The sequence below is a fragment of the Hippopotamus amphibius genome, chromosome 5 (assembly GCF_030028045.1).
Source record: "Hippopotamus amphibius kiboko isolate mHipAmp2 chromosome 5, mHipAmp2.hap2, whole genome shotgun sequence".
NCBI lineage: Eukaryota > Metazoa > Chordata > Mammalia > Artiodactyla > Hippopotamidae > Hippopotamus > Hippopotamus amphibius.
In genome coordinates this window covers 128,899,942-128,927,326 of record NC_080190.1, presented here as the reverse complement: position 1 = coordinate 128,927,326, position 27,385 = coordinate 128,899,942, and the positions used below count along the sequence as shown (strand labels likewise).

The 27,385-nt window shown below is 35.8% G+C and overlaps 1 protein-coding gene across 1 annotated transcript in view; it reads right to left on the bottom strand.

The window, feature by feature from the left end:
• The window catches only part of NECAB1 (N-terminal EF-hand calcium binding protein 1), a 260,566-nt gene that overhangs the window by 80,293 nt on the left and 152,888 nt on the right, over positions 1-27,385 (bottom strand). Inside the window, exon 6 of the mRNA XM_057736117.1 lies at positions 10,555-10,691. Coding sequence (XP_057592100.1) covers positions 10,555-10,691 — 137 coding nt within the window. The remainder of the gene's footprint in view (positions 1-10,554; positions 10,692-27,385) is intronic.

Sequence of the window (27,385 nt, the reverse complement as noted above, 5' to 3'; positions counted from 1 at the left end):
ATCCAACAGCACATCAAAAGGATCATAAACCATGATCAAGTGAAGTTTATTCCAGGAATGCAAGAATTCTTCAATATATGCAAATCAATCAATGTGATACACCATATTAACAAATTGAAGGATAAAAACCATATGATAATATCAATAGATGCAGAAAAAGCCTCTAACAAAATTCAACACCCATTTATGATGAAAACTCTCCAGAAAGTGGGCATAGAGGGAACCTACCTCAATGTAATAAAGGTCATATAATATGACAATCCCACAGCCAACATAATCCTCAATGGTGAAAAAATGAAAGCATTTCCTCTAAGATCAGGAACAAAACAAGGGTGCCCACTCTCACCACAATTATTCAACATAGTTTTGGAAGTTTTAGCCACATGAATCAGAGAAGAAAAAGAAATAAAAGAATCCAAATTGGAAAAGAAGTAGAACTGTCACTGCTTGCAGATGACATGAAACTATATGTAGAAAACCCTAAAGATGCTACCAGAAAAACTACTAGAGCTAATCAAAGATATTGGTAAAGTAGCAGGATACATAATTAATGCACAGAAATCTCTTGCATTCCTATAACTACCAATGAAAAATCAAAACGAGAAATTAAGGAAACACTCCCATTTACCTTTGCAACAAAAAGAATAAAATACCTAGGAATAAACCTACCTAAGGAGGCAAAAGACCCATATACAGAGAATTATACGACACTGATGAAAGGAATCAAAGATGATACAAACAGATAGACATACTTCTTGGATTGGAAGAATCAACATTGTGAAAATGACTGTATTACCCAAAGCAACCTACAGATTCAATGCAATCCCTATCAAAGTACCAATGGCATTTTTTACAGAACTAGAAAAAAAAATTTTACAACTTATATGGAAACACAAAGGATCCCAAATAGCCAAAGCAATCTTGAGAAGGAAAAACAGAGCTGGAGGAATCAGGTTCCCTGACTTCAAACTATACTACAAGGCTACAGTGATCAAGACAGTATGGTACTGGCACAAAAACAGAAATACAGATCAATGGAACAGGATAGAAAGCTCAGAGATAAACCCACACACATATGGTCACCTTATCTTTGGCAAAGGAAGAAAGAATATACAATGGAGAAAAGACAGTCTCTTCAATAAGTGTTTCTTGGAAAACTGGACAGCTCCATGTAAAAGAATGAAATTAGAACACTCTCTAACACCATACACAAAAATAAATTCAAAATGGATTAAAAAGCTAAAGGTAAGGCCAGACACTATAAAACTCTTACAGGAAATCATAGGCAGAACACTCTATGACATAAATTACAGCAAGATACTTTTTGACCCACCTCCTAGAGTAATGGATATAGAAACTAAAATCAAAAATGGAACTTAAAAGTCTTTGCCTAGCAAAGGAAACCATAAATAAGACAAGAAGACAACCCTCAGAATGGGTGAAAATATTTGCCAATGAAGCAACTGACAAAGGATTAATCTCCAAAATATACAAGCAGCTCATGCAGCTCAATATCAAAAAGACAAACAACCCTACCCAAAAATGGCCAGAAGACCTAACTAGACATTTCTCCAAAGAAGACATACAGATGGCCAACAAACACATGAAAAGATGCTCAATATCACTAATCATTAGAGAAATGCAAATCAAAACCACATCATTCAGAATGGCCATCATCAGAAAATCTAGGAACAGTAAATGCTGGAGAGGGAGTGGAAAAAAGGGAACCCTCCTGAAGTTTTGGTAGGAATGTATATTGATACAGCCACTATGGAAAACAGTATGGAGAGGCCTTAAAAAACTAAAACTAGAACTATCATATGACTACTGGGCATATACCCTGAAAAAAACATAATTCACAATGTTCATTGCAGCATTATTTACAATAGCCAGGACATGGAAGCAACCTAAATGTCCGTCAACAGATGAATGGATATAGAAGATGTGGCAATATATACAATGGAATATTACTCAGCCATAAAAGGGAATGAAATTGAATTATTTGTAGTGGGGTGAATGGACCTAGAGTCTGTCATAAAGAGTGAAGTATGTCAGAAAGAGAAAAACAAATATCGTATAGTAACAAATATATATGGAATCTAAGAAAATGATACTCATGAACCCAATGGCAGGGAAGAATAAAGATACAGATGTAGAGAATGGATTTTAGGACATAGGGAGGGAGAGGGGAATCTGAGACAAAGTAAGAGAGTAGCATTGACATATATACACTATCAAATGTAAAACAGATGGCTAGTGGGAAGCTGCTGCATAACATAGGGAGATCAACTAGATGATTAGTGATGACCTAGAGTGGTGGGATAGGGAGGGTGGGAGAGAGGATATGGAGGGGAGGGGATATGGAGATATATGTATAAATACAGCTGATTCACTTTGTTTTACAGTGGAAACCGGCACAACAGTGTAAAACAATTATACTCCAATAAAGATCTCGAAAAAAAAAAGAAATTGAAGAATAAAATTTGTATAATCATCCAATAGACACAGAAAAGCCTTTTAACAAAATTCAACACCCATTTATGATAAAAACACTCCAGAAAGTGGGTTTAAAGGGAACATTCCTCAACAAAATAAAGGCCATATATGACAACCCACAGCTAACATCATACTCAATGGTGAAAAGCTGAAAGCATTTCTTCTAAGATCAGCAGCAAGACAAGGAAGCCCACTATCATGACTTCTATTCAACATAGTATTGGAAGTCTTAGCCACGCAATTCAGACAACAAAAGAAATTCTGAATTGTAAAGGGAAAAGGAAAATTTTCACTGCAGATGACATGATACTATATATAGAAAACCCTAAAGATGCCTCTAGAAAACCTTCTAGAATAAATGAATTTAGTAAATTTGCAGGGTGAAAAAATTAATATACAGAAATCTATACACTACCAATTTTTCTATACACTAACAACAAACTATCTGAGAGTGAAATTAAGAAAACAAGCCCATCAATTACAATTGTATCAAAAAGATTAAACTATCTAGGAATAAATCTAACCAAAGAGGTAAAATTCCTGCAGCCAGAAAACTATAAGATATTTATGAACTGAAGAAAACACAAATGAAAAGATATACCATGCTCAATTATTGGAAAAATTAATATTGTTACAATGACCATACTACCCAAGGAAATCTAAAGACTAAATGCAGTCTATGTCAAAATAAAAATGGTATTTTTCACAGAGATAGAACACATAATTCTAAAATTTGTAGGGAAAACAAAAGACCCTGAATAACTTAAATGATCCTGAGAAAGAAGAACAAAGTTGGATGTATCATGCTCTCTGATTTCAAAAAGTATTACAAAGCTATGGTAATCAAAACAATATTGTACTGGTACAAAAACAGACAGCTAGATCAATGGAGCAGAATAGAGAGGTAGAAATAAAGTCACTCTTACATGATTAACTAATCTAGGACAAAGGAAGCTAGAATATACAATGGGGAAAGGACAGCTTCTTCAATAAATATTGAGAAAACTGAACAGCTACATGCAAGAACTGAACTGGACTAGTTTATATCACCATATACAAAAATAAAATCAAAATGGATTAAAGACTTAAATGCAAGAGGTGAAACCATAAAACTAGAAGAAAACATAGGCAGTACATTCTTTGACATCAGTCTTAGCAATATTTTTCATACCTGTATCCTCAGCAAGGGAAACAAAACCAAAAATAAACAAATGGGATTGCATCAAACTAAATAACTTTTGCAGCGAAGGAAACTATCAACAAAATGAAAATGCAGACTACTGAATGGGAGAAAATATTTGAAAATGGTATAACTGATAAGGGGTTAATATCCAAAATACACAAAGAACTCATACAACATCAGAAAAACAAACAAGTCAATTACAAATGGGTGGAGGACCTGAACAGACATTTTTTGAAAGGAGACATATCAATGGCCAGCAGGCATATGAAAAGATGCTCAGCATCACTAATCATAAGTGAAATGCAAATTAAAATTACAATGAAATATCACCTCCCACCCTTTAGAATGGCTATTGTCAAAAGGGCAACAAATAGCAATTGTTACTAATGTTGTGGAGAAAAGGGAACCCTCATGCACTGCTAGTGGGAATGCAAATTGGTACAGCCACTATGGAACACATTATAGGTATTCTTCAAAAAATTAAAAATAGAACTACCATATGATCTATCAATTCCACATCTGAATGTTTTTCCAAAGAAAAAAACAATAATTTGAAAAGTTGAAAAGATATATGCACCCCTGTGTTCATTACAGTATTGTTTATAATAGCCATGATGTGGAAGAAACCTAAATGTCCATCAATAGATGAATGGATATATATATGTGTGTGTGTGTGTGTGTGTGTGTGCATGCGCATGTGTGTTTGTGTGTGTGTCTGTCTGTGCCTGTGTATGTCTGTTTACATATATGATATATGTGTATATACGTACATATATGTATATATATTTGTGTGTATATATATGTATTTACACACACACAATGGAATATTCCTCAGCCATCAAAAAAGAATTATGCTAAGTGAAATATGGCAGACCAAGACAGACCATATGATTTCACTTATATATGCAATCTCAAAAACAAAATGAACACTCATAACAAAACAGAATCTGACAGTTACTGAGAACTGGTAACATAGTTACTAGTGGTTACCAGAGGGGAAGGAGGGTGGGAGGAGTGAAGTAGGTGAGGGAGATTAAGAATTACTAATTTCCAGTTACAAAATAAATGAGTCACAGGGATGAAATGTACAGCATGGGTAATATAGTCAATAATATTGTAACATGACAACTTAGTATGGTGACAGATGGTAACTAGACTTATTGTGGTGATCATTTTGCAATGTATAGAAATATTATAAAAATAATAAATTAAAAAAGCAATATTGACTCACTATGTTATATACCTGGAACTAACATAGTGTTGTAGGTCAGTTATACCTTAATAAGTGAATGAATGAATGAATGCTATCTCTTTCTTTTTCAATGGTAGGTTTTAGTCATCAAATTTAGCCAAATATATATACATGGAAATGTAAGGAACTTCCAGGAAGGCTGTTTAAAAGGAAGAATTGAGCTGAGAGGCTGCCTATTCTTTCCCTATACTTCTTTCCAAGTTGGACTATGAACAGGGTATCTGGAATTCCAACAACCAGCTCTGGCATGAGGCAGACTTGAAAATGAGAGTCATATACTTAAGATGTGAAAAAGACAGGAAATCTATGATAAATTTGTAGAGCTGCCATACTTGCCTTAGATTGCCCACCACCAGGCTCTTTAACAGGAGAAAATAAACTCTTATGTGATTAAGCCACTTTTCCCCCTGTTATATGCAGCCCCCCCCCCAAATCTATAACTATTTAATTGTCCCCAAATCTTCCTTCATTATCAGCGAAGGAAGATTCCTATAGCCTCTCTCCTATTTTGGATTCCTCCTCCCCACCCCTGCCGACCTTTACCTTTTCTTTTTTTTTAAACTGGATTTCATTTTTGTCTTAGCTTATTCCTTTGTTTTGGTGGAGAAATGCCTCTAATTGCTTCATAAGAAATAGCAAAATTCTTAAGACATTGCATGCATAAAAATATTTTTATTTTATCCTCCAACTTTATTAGTGGTTTTATGGAGTAGAGAATTTTAGGTTGCAAATCATTTCCCTTCAAATTTTGAAGTTGCTTGATTGAATTTTAGCTTCCAGTCTCATTATTGAAAACTATAGTGTTTTCTTTATCATTTGGGTTTTTCTTTCTGGGAGTTTTTAGAGATTTTGCTTTGTCTCCATTATTCTAAAATTTCATAATGGCATGCCTTGGCATGTGACTTTTATTATTCATTAAAGTGGCTCTTAGTCTGTTATATCAACCTGGAAACTCATGTCCTTGTTCTGAAAACTACTTCTTTGATAAAGTCTCCTTTGTTCTATTTCTACAATTACTACCCTTCAAATGTTGGACCTCTTGGACTTACTTTTTCTTATTTCTTATTTTTTCTTTCTATTTTTCATCTCTTTCTGGAAATGTCATCACAGTTTTATCTCCATATCTTCCTCATAGGTTTTCATTTCTACAGTCATAACTTCCAAGCACTGTTTTCTGTGCTTTTGATATTCTTTTTCAAAAATAACATCCTGTCCTTAATTTATAAATGCAATATCTTCTCTTTGATTTTTGAGTGTGTTGATGATTTTCTTTTGGAAATTTTCTGCTCTCCAGATATTTCTGTTTCTTTTAAGTTTCGCTTCTTGTGTTTGATTTGTTCTCTTGGTTGTCCCTGCCTATTTCAGAAGAAGGAACTAGAGGGATAACTGGAATCTGTATGTGTATGGTGGGGACTGCAAACTTGCAGCCTTCATTGTGGGGTGGCCTGTTCATTGGAGGACACCGAACCTCAGTACTTTTAAATCTTTTCTCTAAGACTGATAAGATCCCTCAGAGAAGGAGGGCCCAATTACAGGGAATAAGTCCAACTGTCAGTGCTCTGGGAACATAGGATTCTAAGCGGATTTCAAATCTCACTGTGTACTATTGAGACTTTCACTTAATGCCTCATTTTTTAGTATTGTGCTCTGACTCCCAGTTGTGCCAATGTATATCTGTTCACCTACTCCAGAGAGTATATCTCTAGGCTTCCTCAAGGCTAGGGGAGAGGCAGTCACTATAAAGCAGGCTTTCTGAGGTTTCGTGATACCAGTTGGATTGCATTTTGGCTTCTTACACTACCTGCTTATGTTTCAGCTTTCTCAGACCTTCTAAATCAGTTACCACTAGATTCACCTTCTTTTCATGTTCCAAGCTTCTATACCATTCTTCTTCTATCCTTCTTATCTTTGTGGGTTTATGACTCCTTTTTATCCAGACACTTTTAATTCCATTTTTGAAGGCTTTGGGAGGGAGCAAAATTAATATTCTATTTTTACTCTCCAATCTTTAACTAGACCTCCTTCTAGATTTTCCTACGACATATTAAAAAAAAATAAACTTTCTAATGACTTTGGTGGTCATAGGAGGAAGTGATTAGAGCATTCCTTCTTTATGTTCACGCTAAGGGAATTTAAGCTGTCTAAACTTTTATAATCACCTGTATGTGAAATTAAAGCCTTTCCTTACTTCTGTAATAAACAACCATCAAAAGGAGAAAAATAACTTCCAAGCCCAGAAGGAATTAGTTGTCTTTCTGAATAAAGAGGAACTTTGGAAAATAGAACAAACTTGAAGATTTGGTTATAAAAAAGAAATTCACATATAATTAAACTGTGTTCCCAGAAATCTAGTTTGTGAGGAAGAAACGTTTATGTAAGAAGACAGGGGTCCTCTAGAGGGAAACTTTAGTGTAAAGTAATGATTATTCATGTCATTGACTATTAGTTACTTTTCAAAAGACATGGAATTAAAGTGGCTCCCATTTAGCCAGTTTGCCAAGGCAGATACAAAGAGTGCTGTAGAATGCCATCGCAAAAATTTCACCTCTGTGGCATTCCAGCTGTATGCACCTCTTCTTTCTAAATTGCCATTTTCACATGGATACACACAGACATTTTGCTCAACACAGCATGTCTAACTCATTACTGCAGGATGAATGATACTGTGATTCCTCCCTGGGGTTGATAGCTAGAATACATGACTTCTCAATTTTTTCTATATTCCTACAAGTCATTGTATCCATAGATTTCACAAATATTAAGCCACAAAGTAATATGATGCTAAGGGGAAGCAAATTATTACAACCCTGTAATTTTTAAAGATATCTGTGGGTTGCAACTTTTGATTGCATAGGTCATCATAGAATCTTCCTTTATGGTATAAAAAAACAAATGAATTTTTGGATATACTTATTTGACCTCTCCTCTCTGAGCTTCTTCTACTTTCCCCCAAATCTTTACTACATACTACTGTGCAACTCTTTCCCTTAAACCTCATTTTTATTATATTTTTCCTTTATTTACAACCACCAATGACAATCTCTGATCACATAAAGTCTAAATGCATCTGTCTAGTTTTTAAAACCTAGATTCCAGGTAAGTTGGTCTCTCCACTGTCCCAGGTCCATATACCACTGCTCCTCTATGTGGCTCCCTTTACCTGGAATCCCCTTTCATTTATTCAGTTTTATATATTTAACATGTAGTTGTGCCAGGTATAGGGAAACAAGGCAAAGCCCCATCTAGAAACTTAAAGTCTAATGGGGGAGATAAGTAAGGGACTGAGATTGTAAGTAGATATAAGTAGAGGGTACTAAAGCAAGTACATAGTGGTAGAGTGGGAGGTGGGTATAAAATTCTGTTTTGAGAGCAGTGAAAGCTTCCTAGAGAAAGTTTTGTCCAAACAGTGACCAAACATAGGAGGAGGAGTTAAGCAGATGAGAGACGATGGGTAATATGGGGTAGATGAGGACACCCTTCCATTCAGGGAGATATCATTCTGCTATTAAATCTACCCAAAATATCCAATTCAAGTCTTGTCTCCCTGTGAGGCTTCTTGACTGGCCTGTTATTTGATGTCGTAAGAAAAAGGGCACCCATCTTTCTTCTCTCTGTCTTTTCTCCAATGGTGAGGCCCCTGGGGCTCTCTTCACTTTGGTTTCTGGTAGCTAGCTGATAGGAAGATGGAGCCTTGGAAGCAGAGATAAAGTCCCTATTGGCTTGGGCCAAATTCACATGCTTCAGTCAGAGTAACCAGAGACTCTACATTGGATATTATGGACACAAACCCATAGTGGAATGTTCTTTTCTATTTGCTTGTTTGTGTATGTTTTCCCAGAAACCTCCCTGGGAAGAGTATCATGAATTTAGGGTGGGATTTGGGCATCTCTGGGTGCCTTAACCAAATACTATACGATAGCACTCCCCCCAAATTGACTTCAAACCTGTATTATTTTCCATTCTTCCAAGCTGTTTTTGAGCTAGAAACCTAGAAATAAAGGATTCATTAATTCTCTAGTGTCTTCTAGTTTCCTTAAACTCTCATGCTCCTCCTCATTAAACACAGCTGCTGTGCAGCTGTTGGCAGCGGTCACAGGAGTTCAAGGCTAGCCTGTGGCCTAACACAAAGAATAGTTGTTCATTATGCATTCACTCTATGGTGGTGAATGTAGAATGCAAGTTTGTACTAGGTGATTATAGAAAAAAAACAAAGTGCAGGTGAAGAAAGGGAACAGAGCCCTTTTTCAAGCCTCTTCTCAAGTGGCAAGTGATTGACTCTAAAAAGGGAGAATCCATTTTATGTCAAGAAAGTCTGAACAAAAGACAACAAATCAGGCCTCATTTTCTAACTAGGAAGATGAAATCAATTTCCTCATGCTTCAACACACTGTTACCCTCTGTTCAGACCTGAGGAGATGGGTTGTTGCTTTTCTAAAGCTAATTGTTACACTTTGCCATTTGATATGGAATCACCCAATACAGTGAAAATGCTAAGTTTATAAGTGAAAATGCCATACAGATCCACATTCATCAGCTGCATAAGCTCACTAAATCTGAGATTACATGCTTTTTTTTTGTTAGAATTTGGTGGTGCTCACTCATTTTGACATTGTAAACAAGAGACTGAAAATTCCATTGTTTTTCTGTGATGTCCTAATAATTATGTATCCATTAATTTATTTCAAAGAATTGGCCCTACAGGTCAGTCTATTATCAGCCTGTTCAAAAAACTTACTGTGTGGTTCTCCATAATTTAAAATGCAGAAGTTAGATAAGGCATATCCATAGGTTTAAAGTAGCACATGCAAAAATATGTTGCATAAGCAAGAGTTTTGCCAAACTCTTCTCTAGCTTGCAAGGTAAAAATGATAACGCAAGAACTTACCAACTGTTGGTTGGAATTATTTTGATGTCTACATTACACATTTCTAATTCAAGTTTATCTTTAGCATTAGTGCCATTATTTATACAACTACTATATTATTTGGTGGCATTGAATTTTGAAATCTTTTCCCATCATTCATTTTTCTTTATTTCCTTACATAATTAGGCTTATTGAATTCTCAAGTTTCCAGCTATATCTAGATTCACTGAACCTGTAAGATTTTTCCCCATCATTTCCGTATTTTCAAGTATACTCCTTAACAAGATTAGCTCAAATGTCATCAGGAAACTCCATGAAACTATCTTTCATCCCTCTATCTATATTAAATCTTTTACCCTTCTGAAATCTTTTGGCAATATATTTCCCCTTCTCTGTGGTATTTATCACTTTGTACTTTGCATTATAATTTGTGTTCATATTTTATTTATGTAATAGACTTTAGCCTCCTTAAGAATTGGAAGTATGTAAAATATATCTTTACATTATCACAGTGGCTTGTAAAGTCTTCTCCATCTACTAAATTCTCAATTAAAATTTGTTGAATAAATGATAGATAGTAAAAGAAAAAGGAGAATGCTCTTTTTTAGAGGTACATATAAGGCTAGCATCCAGTAGAGGTCCCTGCTATTCCATTTAAATCTATTCATTCCCATTTTTAGTTTTCACAAGTTTAAGTGTGATGCCCTTCAACTGATCTTTCATAAGCATGGAGACATCATACAAAAACATTTAACTTGCCTTTCTTGACGAGTTTGCTCTTCAGTAATTTCCATGGCACATTCCAGAGAGTTCTGGAGAGACTGCAGCTGATTCAAGGTCTCTTTCAACAAAAACCGAGTTACAAATTGTTCCAAATTGGAGGCCTCTTGGTAGTTCTAAGGATGATAAAATAAATGCAGTTAGAAGTATGGTAGGAAAAACTAACCAGGAATGTTTTTTTCCCATGTACCCATCAATCTCAGATTATACTTTGAGAAAAAAAGACAGAGGAGAGAAGACATACTGGTTGCTGGAGGCTGGAGCAGAAATCTATCTACCCACCAGAAGTTGAATAAGAGAGCTGCAGAAATGACTTCACCTGCTTCAAGATTAGAAAAAAGGACAAAACTCAGTCAAATTATGGAATAGACATCTGTAGAAAAGGAAAAAAATTATCTGGAGAAAAGGTTGAAATGTGACTGATTCTGGAATTTTTTTTTTTCTATTTCTAAGTGTACTCACATGTTGGCAATTGGCTTAATTCCATCCTGATGTATTTATTATGCTTGATCTGTATTTCACTGAAGGAACTTACATGTTATCTGAAAATTCAGAAAATGTTAGGCTTGGAATATTTAAACAGTTTACTAACTCTGCTTGTGTCCCTCCTTCAGGAACTTTACCTGAATCTCATCTGCATCTAACTTCTAGTAAAACACCTCAGCCACAAAAGCACCATTCACTCAGAGAGCCCCAAGTCTACACAGAGATCATCAGAAACATAATCACTACACTTGCCAAACTTAGTCTAGGAATACAGGCGGGTTGTGGATGGTGCTACTTGCTGCTCTTGTCTTCTAAAGTCTCAGGGAGACCCAAGGCAGAAAAAAAAACCAGGTTGGTGTGCAATGAAACAGTGTCAGAACCACTTTTTCAGCCAGCTAAACCTGCTTTTCCAGAGTATCAGATGGGAATGACATACACAAGTTCAGCCAAGGAAAGGATTTATTTGGCTCCATTCCTAAACAAAATGATTATTTCATGATTGAAAACACAAAACTGAACGTGACAAGATGGTGACAAGATAATGTCAGGAAATACAGCATGCTGGTGAATCTTGGGGCATGATTGTAAACCCAAGCAAACAAGATTTAGTTAATTAATCTTTCTGGGTCTCAGCTTTCTCACTTACAAATCAGACTAAGCACTCTGGCATACATTCCAACTCAAAAATATTCTGTACTTCTATCAACTCTAAATTAGGAAATATTGAGCTTCTGGACTCCTGATACAAGTTACTTTGGTATTTTTCTTCTGTTAGCAGAAAAACCTAATGTTGTAGAAAACTTCATTTCTTTCCTAAGTTGAAATCATAAAAGGTTTCAATCATCAGTCTCTTTTTAAGTTCATTTTTGTTTTTGCAGCTGAACAACACAGGAAATTTTCTTATTACCATATCTTATTTAAAAATTAAAAATTTTAATGTCATTGAACTCCACCTAACAAACTAACCATAAAACAAAACATTACATATTATAATAACCATTAGGATTTTGGTAAGTTAATTCAAGATTAAAAATATACAAAATATTTATTTGATCAAATAGCTTGCCACTCAGCAAATATAAAAGCTTCAAAAAATTATTTCTCAATGTCTTTTTTAAAATTGAGTAAAGTTTTCCTTTGAGATGAAAAGAAAACATGATGATAGAAAAAAATGTGTTTGAGCCATTCCCACAGTTATTCCACTTTGCTAAAGCATATTTTCAAAATAAAATGCATTAAAATGAGATGTAATCGTGTAGTCAGAGAACATGCCAATTGCATTTGCACCTCAGTATTCACTGCACTAACCTAAAGCAAATGATAAAAGTTTTATACCTATTTGTAGACAGCAGGTAAAAGTGAAGGAAGTATGTATTTATTGAGCTATGCAGTATTGCACTGGCCTTATTCTTTTCTCATTTAAATGTTAAATATTTGTCACGTCAGAAGTATCTATAGAAAGGAGATTTTGTTTTTTGAGCTATCCAATTTAAATACTCTGCTCATGGAGATTAGATTTTAGCTTTGGAGACACAAAGGTTTACGCTTCTGTATGCCCCATGGTGCCCAGAGCAAATACTCATCCAACACTTGAATGTTTGCAGAGAAACTCCTAACTGAGAATTGATTGTGTTTGCTATTTTTGTCTTAAATATAAAAACTTTGGTGATGTTAGAGTTAGATATTCAAAGACAGTTAAAATCCGACAACTGGCTACTCCATCACTGTTCTATCATAGCAAATTAAAAAGTTGTTATGCTGAGACTTGCCGCTTATCTTGAGAATTTGCTATCCTCATTAGTGACTCTCCAGATAACATTAAGAGATGGCACAACCCAAATGGTACATTTGACAGAAAAGTTGATGCCTTGACATTGAGAGGAGTGGTGGATGGGTTTAAGGCTTTGGGGGATTAAGTTTTTTGATTCAATTATAAAGATTTGCTGTTATGTACTGCCTTTGATGATAAGGAGAAAAAAGAGCTACCTCCCAAAGTCAGTTCATGGTATCATCTGTATATTACATTTCCACTATTTTCCTTCACAGGATTAGGCACACATCCCTTCCCTTCTGTGTGCTCCTGGAAAAACTTTTCCCTACCTAGGGTATAAATTTATCATTTTATATTGTAATATGTTGTTTACTTGTCTATCTCCCCCATCCTAGGTGAGCTCTTTAAAAGTAGGAAATATGTCTAGAATCTCTGCCTCCAGAATGTCCAGAAGAAAGCCTGGTTCACAGCAGGTGATACTTAAATGCTTAAAGACTACATGAGGAACAGGGAACCACCTGGAGATTCAGGCACCAAGGTAGTGTCTGAACTCTGGAAACTGCTCTTGCCTCTTCCCAATTACCAGCTGCCTTCTCCTACATCTAGACCTTTTGCTGATGGTAGATGCTGCTGTCCAGCTTGTCCAGTCATGTAGGCTCTACAATAAAGGGAAATACAGCTTTATTTCTAACAGATTGTCCTCATTTCATTTTCTAGACCATTTTTCATTTTCTTCCCTTCCCTTATTCTGGATCCCAAGGTTTAGGACTGTAGACCCAGGTGGCGTAGATCCAATATGCCTTTCCTCCTCTCAGATATGCAGCAGATGTTCTTTTGGAAGGCGGCGGCAAAAGAAGCAGATGGAAAATTAAATAGATAACAAGCTGGAAAATGTCAAAGCCTGGCCCTTTTTATTCTCAACAAATGTGTTGGTTGAGAATGTATAGAAAGGGATCTTTGCATGCTGAACTCCCAGAAGATTGATATGTTGGCTTAGGGACAATTCCTTTGGGCAAAACCCGGAATATGAGAGATTGGTAGAAAGAACTTCTACTGCTCTAATAAAGCAGTAAAACATGTACAGATGGTACCTGACATCCAGATTCTGCCCCTTTCTCCAAACAGAAGCTAGTCCTTCATGTCTATTAAAAAGGATATGGGCAAATTAAGGCTTAGAGTATGTTTCTCAGATCCCAATAATGTTCACTGAAGTCATTAATAACTGTTCAAGTAATAATTAAGTGGAAATTGTTAATAAAGTAGCATTAAAATTTTCATTTGTGCCTTTGGAAAGTCAGAATGTAAATATTTCAATCCACGTACTTTCTTTATGTGGAGCTGGAACAAGGCTAGGAGTCATTCAAGTAAAATCCTTAGCATTAGAGGCATGGTACTTTGAAAATCAGTCTTCTTAGAGGACTGCCTGTGCATTTTAACTGTCAGGTCATTGTCAGAAAGCAAGCTCTTTCCCATCTGGGTGATAGAAGAATGGAAATCTTAGCTTAACCCACTAAGAATCATCTCAGTTAATTATGAAAATCAAAGCATAGTCTTCCCTGTTTGTATTTGCCCTACTTGAAAATCAAGTCAGTGACAACCAGTCTCAGTGTCTTCTTGCTTATGAGATCAGACACAATCACATTTAACAGGGAGTACTGCTTCTGACTGCCTTTTAATCTCAGCTGCTGCTGCTCTCCCTGTTGTATGAGATATCTGTGCCAGCTTCTATAACAGGAAAAAATTCACTTTTACAAAAATAAGATTGCTGTATTCTCTTTTTCTACTTTCCCCCAAACTGTTACTTTTAAAATACTAACTAGCGTACACTATTATCTATGTCTTATTTCTTTAAACATTCTTAGGCTTTCGTTTTATTATTTTTTATATTTTTATTAGGGTATAGTTGATTTACAATGTTGTGTTAGTTTCAGGTGTGCAGCAAAGTGAATCAATTATACATATACATATATCTACTCTTTTTTAGATTCTTTTCCCATATAGGCCATTACAGAGTATTGAGTAGAGTTCTCTGTGCTATACAGTATTTCCTTATTAATTATCTATTTTATATATAGCTGTGTGCATATGTCATCCCCAATCTTCCAATTTATCCCTCCACCCCTTACTCCCTACTTATGGTTACCCCCTGGTAACCATAACTTTGTTTTCTACATCTGTAACGATATTTCTGTTTTGTAGATAAGTTCATTTGTATCCTTTTTTTTTAGATTCCACATATAAGCAATATCATATGATATATATCTTTTTCTTTCTGACTTACTTCACTCAGTATGACAAGCTGTATGTCCATCCATGTTGCTGTAAATGGCATTATTTCCTTCTTTATGGCTGAGTAATATTCCATTGCATACATGTACCACATCTTCTTTACCCATTCATCTGCTGATGGGCATTTGGGTTGCTTCCATGCCCTGGCTACTGTAAACAGTGCTGCAATGAACATTTGGGTGCATATAGCTGTTTGAATTACATTTTTCTCCAGATATATGCCCAGGAGTGGGATTGCTGGATCTTGTGGTAGGTATATTTTTAGTTTTTTAAGGAACCTCCATACTGTTCTCCATAGTGGCTGTACCAGTTTACATTCCCACCAACAGTGTAGGAGAGTTCCCTTTTCTCCACACCCGCTCCAGCATTTATTATTCACAGATTTTTTTGATGATGGCCATTCTGACTAGTGTAAGGTGATACCTCATTGTAGTTTTGATTTGTATTTTTCTAATAATTAGTTATGTTGAGCATCTTTTCATGTGCTTTTTAGCCATCTGTATGTCTTCTTTGGAGAAATGTCTATTTAGATCTTCCACCCATTTTTTAATTGGGTTATTTGTTTTTTTGATATTGAGCTGCATGAGCTGTTTGTATATTTTGGAGGTTAATTCCTTATCAGTTGCTTTGTTTTCAAGTATTCTCTCCCATTTTGAGGGTTGTTTGTTTTGTTTCTGGTGTCCTTTGCTATGCAAAATCTTTTAAGTTTAATTAGGTCCCATTTGTTTATTTTTGTTTTTATTTTCATTACTCTAGGAGGTGGGACCCTACCTCAACATAATGAAGGCCATATACAAAAAACACCACAGGAAACATCATTCTCAATGGTGAAAAACTGAAACCATTCCCTCTAAGATCAAGAACAAGACAAGGATGTCCAGTCTCACCATTATTCAGCATAGTTTTGGAGGTCCTAGCCATAGCAATCAAGAAGAAAAAGAAATAAAAGGAATCCAAATTGGAAAGAAGTTTAACTGTCACTGTTTGCAGATGACATGATACTATACATAGAAAACCCTAATGATGCTACCAGAAAACTATTAGAGTTCATCAATGAATTCAGTAAAGTTGCAGGATACAAAATTAATACACAGAAATCTCTTGCATTCCTATACGCTAACAACAAAAGGTCAGAAAGAGAAATCTTATTTAACATCCCATCAAAAAGAATAAAATACCTAGGAATAAACCTACCTAAGGAGGCAAAAGATCCATACTCAAAAACCCATAAGACACTGATGAAAGAAATATTGGGTGGGCCGAAAACTGCCTTCAGTTTTTTAAGTATAAATAAAAGACACATTTTTCATTTTCACCAAGAACTTTATTGAATGACATATTCACCCTCTTGTTCCACTACCTTCTGCCATTTTTCAGGCAACTTCATAAATTCCATCTTCCCAAAACTTTTTATCTTTTTGAGCAAAGCACTGTTTCAGGTACCTTTTACATTCTTCCGGGGAATTGAAATTTTTTCCATTAAGAGAATTTTGTAAAGACCAAAATAAATGGAAATCCCTAGGTGCAATGTCGGTTGAATATGGCGGATGAATCAGAACTTCCCAGTCAAGCTGTAACAGTTTTTGCCTGCTCATCAAGGAAACATGTGGTCCTGCGTTATCCTGATGGAAGACTATGTGTTTTCTATTGACTAATTCTGGACACTTTTTGTCAAGTGCCGCTTTCAGTTGGTCTAATATGGAGCAGTACTTGCTGGAATTAATCGTTTGGTTTTCCGGAAGGAGCTGATAATACAGGACTCCCTTCCAATCCCACTATATACACAACATCATCTTCTTTGGATGAAGACTGGCCTTTGGTGTAGTTGGTGGTGGTTCATTTCACTTGACCGATGATCTCTTTCATTCCACATTGTTATGCAGTATCTACTTTTCATCACCTGTCACAATTTGTTTTAAAAATGGAATGTTTTCATTACATTTCAATAGAGAATCGCATGTGAAAATATGGTCAAGAGGTTTGGTTTTTTTTGTTTGTTTGTTTGTTTTTAGCTAACTTATGTGGAACCCAAACATCAAAGTGATTAATGTAACCAAGCTGGTGCAAATGATTTTCAAAGCTTGATTTGGATATTTTGAGTATGTCGGCTATCTCCTGCATGGTATAACATTGATTGTTCTCAGTTATTGTTTTGATTTGTTCACTATCAACTTCAACTAGTCTACCGGACTGTGGAGCATCATTCAGCTAGAAATTTCCAGCTCAAAACTTTGCAAACCACTTTTGACACATTCGATCAATCACAGCACCTTCTCCATACTCTGCACAGACCTTTTTTTGTGTGTTTCAGCTGTGTTTTTACTGTTCTTGAAATAAAGCATAATATGCCAAAAATGTTACTTTTTTTCTTCCATCTTCAATATTTACTACTGCATATCTGCTACCTTGTTTGGAAATGTATAATTTTTAGATGCATATTTATTACTACATTGAAGCTGTGACCCATTAAATTTGGTCTTTGAGCAGTTACAATGTAGAGTTACAAATGTAGAGTTCAACTGCAAAATTAATTTAAAAATGTTTCTATCCTTGACTTGTTTCTCATCAAGGATAGTACATGAGATCCAATTTATAGGTATAAACAACACTTCTTGCATTATCTCTTTTATTTACTCTGAATTCTATCAACCATATGCTTTTCCAGATCATTTCATTTCCCAGAAACTGTTCAAAATTCTTTCTCAGTCTCTATTGTGATTTTACTCCCCCTTTTCCTTTTCTCTCCCAGATCTTTTTATGTATGTTGGCTAAGGTTTCCTCCCTTTTCCTCAAGTCACTGTGAGTGTGATTCTGTTCATCTAGGCTCATTTTTTTTATTCTTCTTCACAGGAACATAGAAACCAGAAAAATAATAACAGGAGGATTTGGGGAAGATGTCCATATTGGTGGCATTGCTTTTTGAAACTACAGAAATTCTCAGATAAAAACAGAGAGTGCAAATAGATAACAACAACAACAAAACCCCATAGGCAACAAATACAACAAAGCTCGACTTTAAGGTATCATCATGAACCACAGGTTACAAGTGGTTAAGGACAAAATCATTGATAGCCAAAAGATCTGCATTGCATGGTATCACTGGATGTATAGGAACAAAGGGAAGCAATGGGATATGTGACAGACCTGAAGACAAAAGAACTCTAAAGTAGCCAACAAATGTCCATAAGAAAGCAAAATTGGTTAGCTTGAGAATAGCCAAACCTGGGAGGGATTTTATCCCAAAGTAGGTGCACATAAAAATATAGTAAAGTCTAAAGAAGTTGAAACCATGAGCCCCTGTAAACTCCTGGAATCAATTAGCCATGATGGTACACTAGGAGGGTCTTACACTGAAGAGAAATTGCAGGGAGTCAAATCAAAAATGAGCAGAACAGGGTCTCAGAGATCAAGAAAAGAAGATTCAGATAAAAGGGAGCCAGAAATCTCAGAAGGAAAGCCACTATATTTTTCACTACTATAAGATAACCAAGAGGGAGGTCTATGGTCAGAAAAAGTATTTTCTGAATACAACCTTCTTTGAAAAATTCAGGAAAATTAGTATTTTTTAAAAATAGGCAATAGAAAATTATTAAAATCAAATGCTATATAATGTTATTATAAAAAAAGGAAAAGGAGCAAAATAACATTCCTGCAGACAATGAATGCACACCAGAAAGACAAGCCCACAAAACAGATAAAAAGTATAATCAAGTATTTTAAAACAAGACAAAAGACATTAATAAAAAATTGGAGAAAAAAGAAAATAAGGAAAAGAAACAAAAATGATTTGAAAGAAGTAACAAATATTGTAGATAGGCAAAGAAGATCCAACATACTTATATAGAGTTCCTAAAGAACAAGTGTAAGAAATCAACCAAGGAACAGAACGAATACTAAAATCTAACATTCAAGAATGCTTTTCTGAAATAAAAAGATTTGAAATTAGGTATAAAAGCATATTGCAGGGCTTCCTAGGTGGCACAGTGGTTGAAAATCTGCCTGCCAATGCAGGGGACACGGGTTTGATCCCTGCTCCAGGAATATCCCACATGCCGCTGAGCAACTAAGCCCGTGTACCACAACAATTGAGCCTGTGCTTTAGAGCCCATGAGCCACAACTATTGAGCCCATGTGCTGCAACTACTGAAGCCCACGTGCCTAGAGCCTGTGCTCTGAAACAAGAGAAGCCACGGCAATAAGGAGCCTGAGCACCACAATGAAGAGTAGCCCCCACTCCCCGCAACTAAAAAGAAAGCCTGTGTACAGCAAAAAAAAAAAAAAAAAAAAAAAAAAAAGACCCAACACAGCCAACAAAATAAATAAATAAATTTATTTAAAAAAAAGCATACTCCATGTGTAAGAATATCAACTCAGAACAAACATATCAAGACATATTTTAGTAAAATTACTGTAATTTAAAAGGCAAAGCAGGACTTCCTAGGCAGGTTCAAGCCCTGCTCTGGTAAGATCCCACATGCCACAGAGCAATTAAGCCTGTGTGCCACAACTATTGAGCCTGTGCTCTAGAGCTCATGAGCCACAACTATTGAGCCCATGTGCTGCAACTATTGAAGCCCAGGCACCTAGAGCCCATGCTGCACAACAAGAAAAGCCATCCCAATGAGGAGCCCATGCAACACAATGAAGAGTAGCCCCCACTTGCCCCAACTAGAGAAAGCCCATGTGCAGCAACGAAGACCCAATGCAGTCAATAAATAAAATAAATAAATAAATTTTAACAAAATGAAAAATAAAAAAAAAAAATTTAAAAAAGGCAAAGCAAAAAGTCTTTGTGCACTTACACATAAGAAGCAAATGAATCCCAGAGTTAAAAAAAACCAAAAACCCAGATTATGTTGAGACTTTCCAAAAGCAACAATTTTTTTTTTACCAGAAAGAAGTTCAGAAACATATTTAAGATAAAAAAAATAAGAAAATGGAGCTAAGGATTTTATAACAGGAAAAAATTGACTTCTAAGTGTAAGGGGCACAGAAAAACTGTCAATATGTAAAAACTTAGATTAAATGGTTTCCATGAGTTCTTCCAGAGAAATCAACTAGAGAATGAGCTTCATACAGCCAAAATTACTAGAAAGTGTTCAACACAGAGAACAATGATGTAGGCCAGGTACTGGCAAACTTTTTTTGTAGAGGCCTACACAGTAAATATTTTAGACTTTGTGAACCAACAGGCCACAAATCCTGCCACTATAGCATGAAATCAGCCAAAGATAATTATTAAATAAATGAGTCTGGCTGTGTTCATAGACCATATTAAACATGTGCTTGGCAGATTTTGGCAGATGACTGAAGTTTTTTGATCCCTAATTTAGGCATTGACCATCAAAAGCTGCCAACATCAAAACAGACAATCAGATAGTATGTGTTTCCTGATGAGATAACACTCTACCATGTATAGTCTTGCCAAATGAGACTTTGATTCAGCTGACAATTTGAAGTAAAAATAGAGTTGAGAAGAACATGGTGAGTTGTACCATGAGAAAGCAGTCTAGATGGTGAACATCTCTCTAAAGGATTTCAGGGCAATCTGCAAATTAAAAGAGATGTAACAGACATAAAAATGGGCACAAGTAAACTATAGTTTTTAGGGGTGAACATTTATATGATGAAACCATAATAAAATGCAAGAAAATGATTACTAGAGAGATCAATTTGGTGATTAGTTACAGGGGACAGAAGAGATTATAACTGGGACAAAGTACATGGGAAGTCTAGGGAGGCTGGTAAGTTTGTATTTTTGATCTGAGTAGTAGTTGAGTGTTTCTATATAATTATTAAGAAGTTCCACATTTGGTTTCTGTAAGTTTTCTCTTTTTCATTTTATTTTACAACAAAAGTGTTAAGATACATGAACGAACCAGCCTGGTGGAGGTACACTATTCTCATATGTTTGAGAGGTTGTGGGAATAGAGAGATATGAGCTGTAAAATACAGGACTCTTTGGTAAACAGTAGAAATACATTCAGATTAGTAATTTTTATCAATTCTCATATACTGTCTTCTCAACTGCTGGTCTGCATTTCTCTAGAGTGCAACACAGAACCAAATGTTACATTTTTCAGTATAAAGAATACAGAGCTATATTTATGCATACATTGGGCTCAGTATATTTGTTGATGTTGATAAAAAAAAAATAACCAAAATTTCTTCCCCCCAAATAGGCTGCTTTTCACCTTATTGCTCACACACTTTTCTTTGAATATCATTTTTAAGCACACGAAGTACCTGAAGGGTAACGTTCACTTGCAATTTGACTTCTCCTAAATATCATTTATGTGAGGTATATAAAACAGACAAATTTAAATAATGAAAGAGTGGAATGCCGGTTGTCAGGAGCTGGGGGAGGGGAGAGGAAAATGCGGAGTTACTAATCAATAGGCCTAAGTTTCAGTTAAGCAAGATGATTAAATTCTAGAGATCTGCTGTACAACACTGTACCTATAGTCAACAGTAATGGGGGGCTTCCCTGGTGGCGCTGTGGTTAAGAATCCGCCTGCCAATGCAGGGGACACAGGCTCAATCCCTGCTCCAGGAAGATCCCACATGCCACGGAGCAACTAAGCCCGTGCGCCACAACTACTGAGCCTGCACCCTAGAGCCCACGAGCCACAACCACTGAAGCCCGTGAGCCTAGAGCCCGTGCTCTGCAACAATGAGAATCCCATGCACCACAATGAAGAGTAGCCTCTGCTCTCTGCAACTAGAGAAAACCTACACACAGCAAAGAAGATCCAACGCAGCCAATAAATAAAGTAAATAAAATAAATAAATTTATTTAAAAAATAGTAATGTACACTTAAAAATTTAAGAGGATAGATCCCATGATATTACCAAAATAACTAAATAGATAAATAAGTGGATATATTTTTTTAAAAGTCTGAGAAACTCTAAAAAGAGACATTCCCAAACCTCTATTTTCAAATTGCTTTTATCACACACAGAGTATCTTTTTAAAGAAATAAAATAAAAAACGCTTTACTTTCAAGCTCATTGATTAATCTTTACTTTGGGTAAAAAAGGAATAAAATTTGTAGATTAGTAACTCTATTATTTACTGAATATCCTTTTGTAAATACAACTGTGTAAAGTGCACTTGAAAAGGAAATAAAACAAAACAGCCTGATTTTGCTGTTGTCATAGGTTAAAATGCATTCATTTCACGAACACTCATGTTACATTCACACACACAAAACATTGATAAAGTACAAATAAGGTTTTAGCCAAATACTAAATATACATACGGTTTACTAATTAGGACACATTTCCATTCCCCCACAAAATGAATATAACTACTAAAAGGTCTCACTTGGCATGAGAGAGAGATATTTAATTATTAACAAGAACATGGTATCTATAACCTGTTGATCTGAGAAGCAAATTTCAGTATCAGAAAGTCACTGAATTTCATAGGCAAGTAGCTAATCAGACAGTCCATTATAGAGTTAGAAGGGGGCACTGAATACAAATTCCTCATTTCCAAAATGAGGTATAGATAGATTAAGGATACTTGCTCAAGATCACACAGCCCTCCTAGAGTAGACTAGAATACAGTTGTCTTTTTCCTGCTGCTTCATATCAAAAAGTGTTTAAAACACAAAAATCCTCTTGATCATTTCTGGGTCTGTGGAGAGAAACAACAATTTCTAGTCTGACACTGTGAAGGGCAGAGGCTCTCGACTCTAAAACTGCCCTTAAGGGCACTGCTGGAAGGAAAGCTTTTCATAGCAAAGAATGAGCATTTAAAATGGAGGGGAAATGTCATCTAAATTACAGCTGAATTTAGCTGTTTAAGCTGATAGTCGCAAAAAAGCAGCATAATTTCTGAAAATCCGTTTTTCTTGATCAGAGACACAAATCATATCATCTTCAGAAGGTTTTTCTCAGAAATATGTAAAGCCTTCACATAAAGATTCATCAAAGTCCATGCTGAAATGAATATCTCCAGGCTGCCAGTTATTTCAAGTATAATTTTATATTCCTTTTTCATATTTGAGATAGATTTTCTGTGTTCCATATTGAATCTAACACTCAAAAACCTTAATATTAAAAGGTAAAATTAGATTTTAGAAGAAATGAATGTTATAATCTTACTATCCATCAATCTATTTTTCATCACTGAAATAAAAACATTTAAATATTTAGAATAAAGTACATTTATGTTGCTGAAAAAAATCAAGGAACTGATAGAGCAAAATTAATTCAGTTTTTATATAAACAACAAAAAGCAAATTTTGATTAGGCATTTTGAGCTCCAGGCTTGGAGTACAATGGAAAATGAAAAGACTATAAGACAGTGATGAAACTCTGCTAAGAATCTTGATCGTTTCTTACGAAAGGGTTCATTTTAATCAGAAGCTTCCATTTTGCTCCTTTGCCATGAAAACACATGTAGAATCCTGTAGCTGGAAGGTTATAGTGATAATCTTCACTGTGCTCAGAAGTGGTCCCATGTTAACAGTTTAGTGACTGGACTGAAAGGAACTGATTTGAGTATTTCTACCCAATTATTCTGTGAATAATATTTTTTGATCTTAATGGAGGATGTGATTCTATGTTGACAGGCTTGGCCATTAACTCATAGTGTGACTTTGAGCAAGTACATTAACTCCCCTGTGTTTGTTTCCTCAGATCTATGAAATGGGAACATAGGTCTCAGCTTCCACCCCAGAACAGGCTGCGTTCACTGGTTTGTCTAACACTGGGTGGAAAGAAAAGAACCAATTTTTCTTCTTCTTTCCATAGCTGAAGCAATTCTCTTGTGCCCACTCTACGCGTCTCTTCTTGCTATATGGCCTCAAAAAAGGGCAATTCAGGAAGAGACAGAGCACACAGAATTATGGTCACTCTGCTGCGTGCATCTTGATATTTAACATGATCCTTTAATCTTACCACTTTGGTAAATAAGAACTAAGGTCAGCTGCTTTGCTAATAAGAAACTTTTCATTTTCTTAATGAAATGAAGAAAAATAATTCCAATAATGAAAATGTGGAAACATGAAGTAGAATCCAAGAGAAAAGCAGAGGGAAGGTTGTATTCCTTCTGATTAGAGAGGATACCTTTACAGCACCCTGTTAAATACTCATGTGGTCTCCAAAGCTCCACACCAGGTACTCAGTGTTTGTGTAGCAATGCTGATTATTCTTACAAGTGTACCTGACTCTAGGGGGGAATGTTAGGTTTACTTCTCCCATGCTGTCAACTTTGTGTCTCAGAATATTTCCAGAACATTCTAGGAACTATAATGTTCAGCCTTATTATAAAATTGTATCAGGAATAAGGACCTACCTAACTTACGTATTTCCTATGATGAAGAAAAAAGTATTGTAAACCTTTCCGATCAAACCAAAGTATAATAAATATGCATAAAAATTAAATGTTCTGTATAGTATTACATACAACCAGGATGAGATATGAACATCTGTATATATAGATCTAGGCAATTTGTTTTTAATGCAGTCACTATCCCTTCCTGCACACCTTTCTCTGTCCCAGTTTATCACCTTTCTCCAGCTCAGAAGTTTTGGGCCCCATCCTTTTACTCTTAGCAAACTTTCAACTATCCTTTGCTAAGTTATTAGATAACAAAGACTTTAGGTCCTTCCCTTCCCACGGACATTTGCTTTTGAGGCTTAAGAGAAATGAATTATTAAAGGTGAATCTTTGCCCATGTTCCTGAAATCACATTCTGGTATATAGTAGGTATTGTGGTAGCCGTGGAGGTGCTACCAGAGAAAACCTGTCACTAGAACATACTTATTTAACAACCTCCAGCTACTATACTTTAGGGATCCTCTGAAATGTTAATGCTGAAGCCACATTCTCTCCAGGCTATTCGTAACTAATGATTGAACTAATGATTGAAGGTTCAAAGGCTGGGCCATTTCTGCCTGATATGGAACTCCTCTTTGGGCAGGCTTTGCTCTGGGGCTCCCCATTGGCCTGATCAGGACTTTCTTAGAGGGTTTTCCTGCTCAACTTTCATGTCTTTCTCCAGATGTTAGATCAGCATCATAGTGTGAAGGTTTTTTCCTATTACTTCTGCTTCCTCTCCCCTTTACCCTTCACAGGCATTTCTCCCAACAAATTTCTTGTACTCCTAGATCTATCTTAGCATCTGCTTTCCAGAGGATTTGAGCAGACACAGCACTCCATAAATATTTGTTGGGTCAGATAAAAGAATCTCAGGATGAAATAAATAAACTATTAGAGGAGATGAAGAGAGAGGTAAGGAAACAAGATTGAGTACCTACCATTTGCCAGGTGCTTGGCTGTAAGAGAATCTCATGCAGTTGGGCTAAAAGATTAGTTGAGATAATGTATGCTCAGTAGCTAATATGTATTAAATGCTCAATATATATCAGATATTTCTATTATAAAGAATTACATTAGATTCTGTGTGGAAAGGTCAGCTGGGTATGAGATATCAAGAGTCATGAAAGATGCAAAGAATTAGACAAGAAAAGAGGTCAGAGATCTGAAGGGAGCATGGTCCAAGCTGCAATCTGGGTTCAGTCATCTTGGCATGGCTGAGAACAACTCTCTAGGAGCTGTTGTTGCTAATGAAATTTTAAGCCTTCTGGGGACATTCAGCCCTGTGGCCCCAATTATTAATTTATTTCATTTATCAGGGCTCTGTGGTTTTGCACATCCCTGAATGGTTAATGTAGTGTCTGATTTCAGTGAAGTGAGGAAATATTGGTATTGATTTATAAACGGTCCTACAAGGCTATATTTTTAAATTTGGATTTGGGGCCCTGAGCAGTGGTAGGTGAAACAGGGGAAGAGAGCATACAGGACCTTGGTGTGAGATCTTGACTTCCCTTCTATCTCAACTTATTCTCATTGAGAACTCCCAGGCTTAGCAGTTAGCTTTTTCATCTGCTTAAAATAACTCCATAGTTAGGAGTGTGATTATGGGATTTTCTTAACTGTTTGATTAAAGAGACTTTCCAGATGTGAGACACAAATTTGAGGTTACACCATTTACCTCCTAAGAAGATACATGTTATAACTAGGAAAGTTCCTCCAGAATACTACAGAGGATAAAGAGCTTGTAAAGAAGCAAGAATTAATCTTATCTTGTAGCAACATAAAAAGGAATTATTCTTTAGACCAACTGACTATGCTCAAAGCCATCTAAGTTGTCTGTCAGCAATGACTTTCAGAAGGTAGCTCTTGACTCCTCTTAGTAAATTAAGCCTACAAGTGAAAGCATTCTTAATTCATTATATGCCAGTACACCTGCCACAAACATAATTAGTAGTCTCATAAGAGTGTCATTTTTGAAAGGTTAATAAATCCATACATACTTTCCCCATCACACCGGGGGTAAGTTTTTACTTGCTTATTCATGATGTGTTCTGCTGCTCTTGAAATGCAATTTTCAAAGAATTGGTAGTTTGTTTGTTTTTAACATAAGATAGTATTGCATTGCTGAAGCAAACAATCTGGTGGTATGGAAGAATAATTAGGAGATCCATTATCATACCATATACAATGATATAGCCATCTCAACTCAATCTTTTATTGAAACTATCAGGGCCAAATGTTTCAAAATTCAGAAATTTTCAGAATCTAGAAAAGTAATGGTATATACCATGTATCATATAATATCCTCATCAGGGTCTGGGGCAGCATCTTGTGATGACTATATTGATATTTTTGCAGCATAATACTGAATGCTAAAATACGTTTTGCTACCAAATGAATTTAGGTGCTAAGCTTATCAAACAACACCAACAACAATAAAAACAAAACCAAAGCATTCAGTTTTCAGAACTTTATGGATTTTGGAATTGCAAATAAGGAGCGGTAGTGAATTTGCCTCCTAACTCCTCCTCAAACAATATCCATGAAAATTGTGGGAACAAAAGAGAAAGAGCTGCCATGGATTTAGCTTGAAATTGAAGTAGGGGGCTTTTATTGCTACTTTCTATCTGTTAATTCTATAAGACTCATTTACAAAATGTCTCTTAGGCTACATAAAATACGGACTCTGTACATAATGCTTTGTCTAAAATAAGTAACTTAGATGAATTAACCTTTTACCAATAATCAGCTCACTGAGCTTTACTTGTGCCTCTGATATGCATGAGAAAGTATAAAAGGGAGTGGAGAGTAAGAATTAAAGGAAGAAAACAGCCCCTTCCGGCTACTGCCCTTTTCCTATGGCCATAGGTCCACTCCTCACAGTAGTCCCATTCTTGCAAAGAGGCTGAAGAGCTCACTGTTTTGCATTAAAC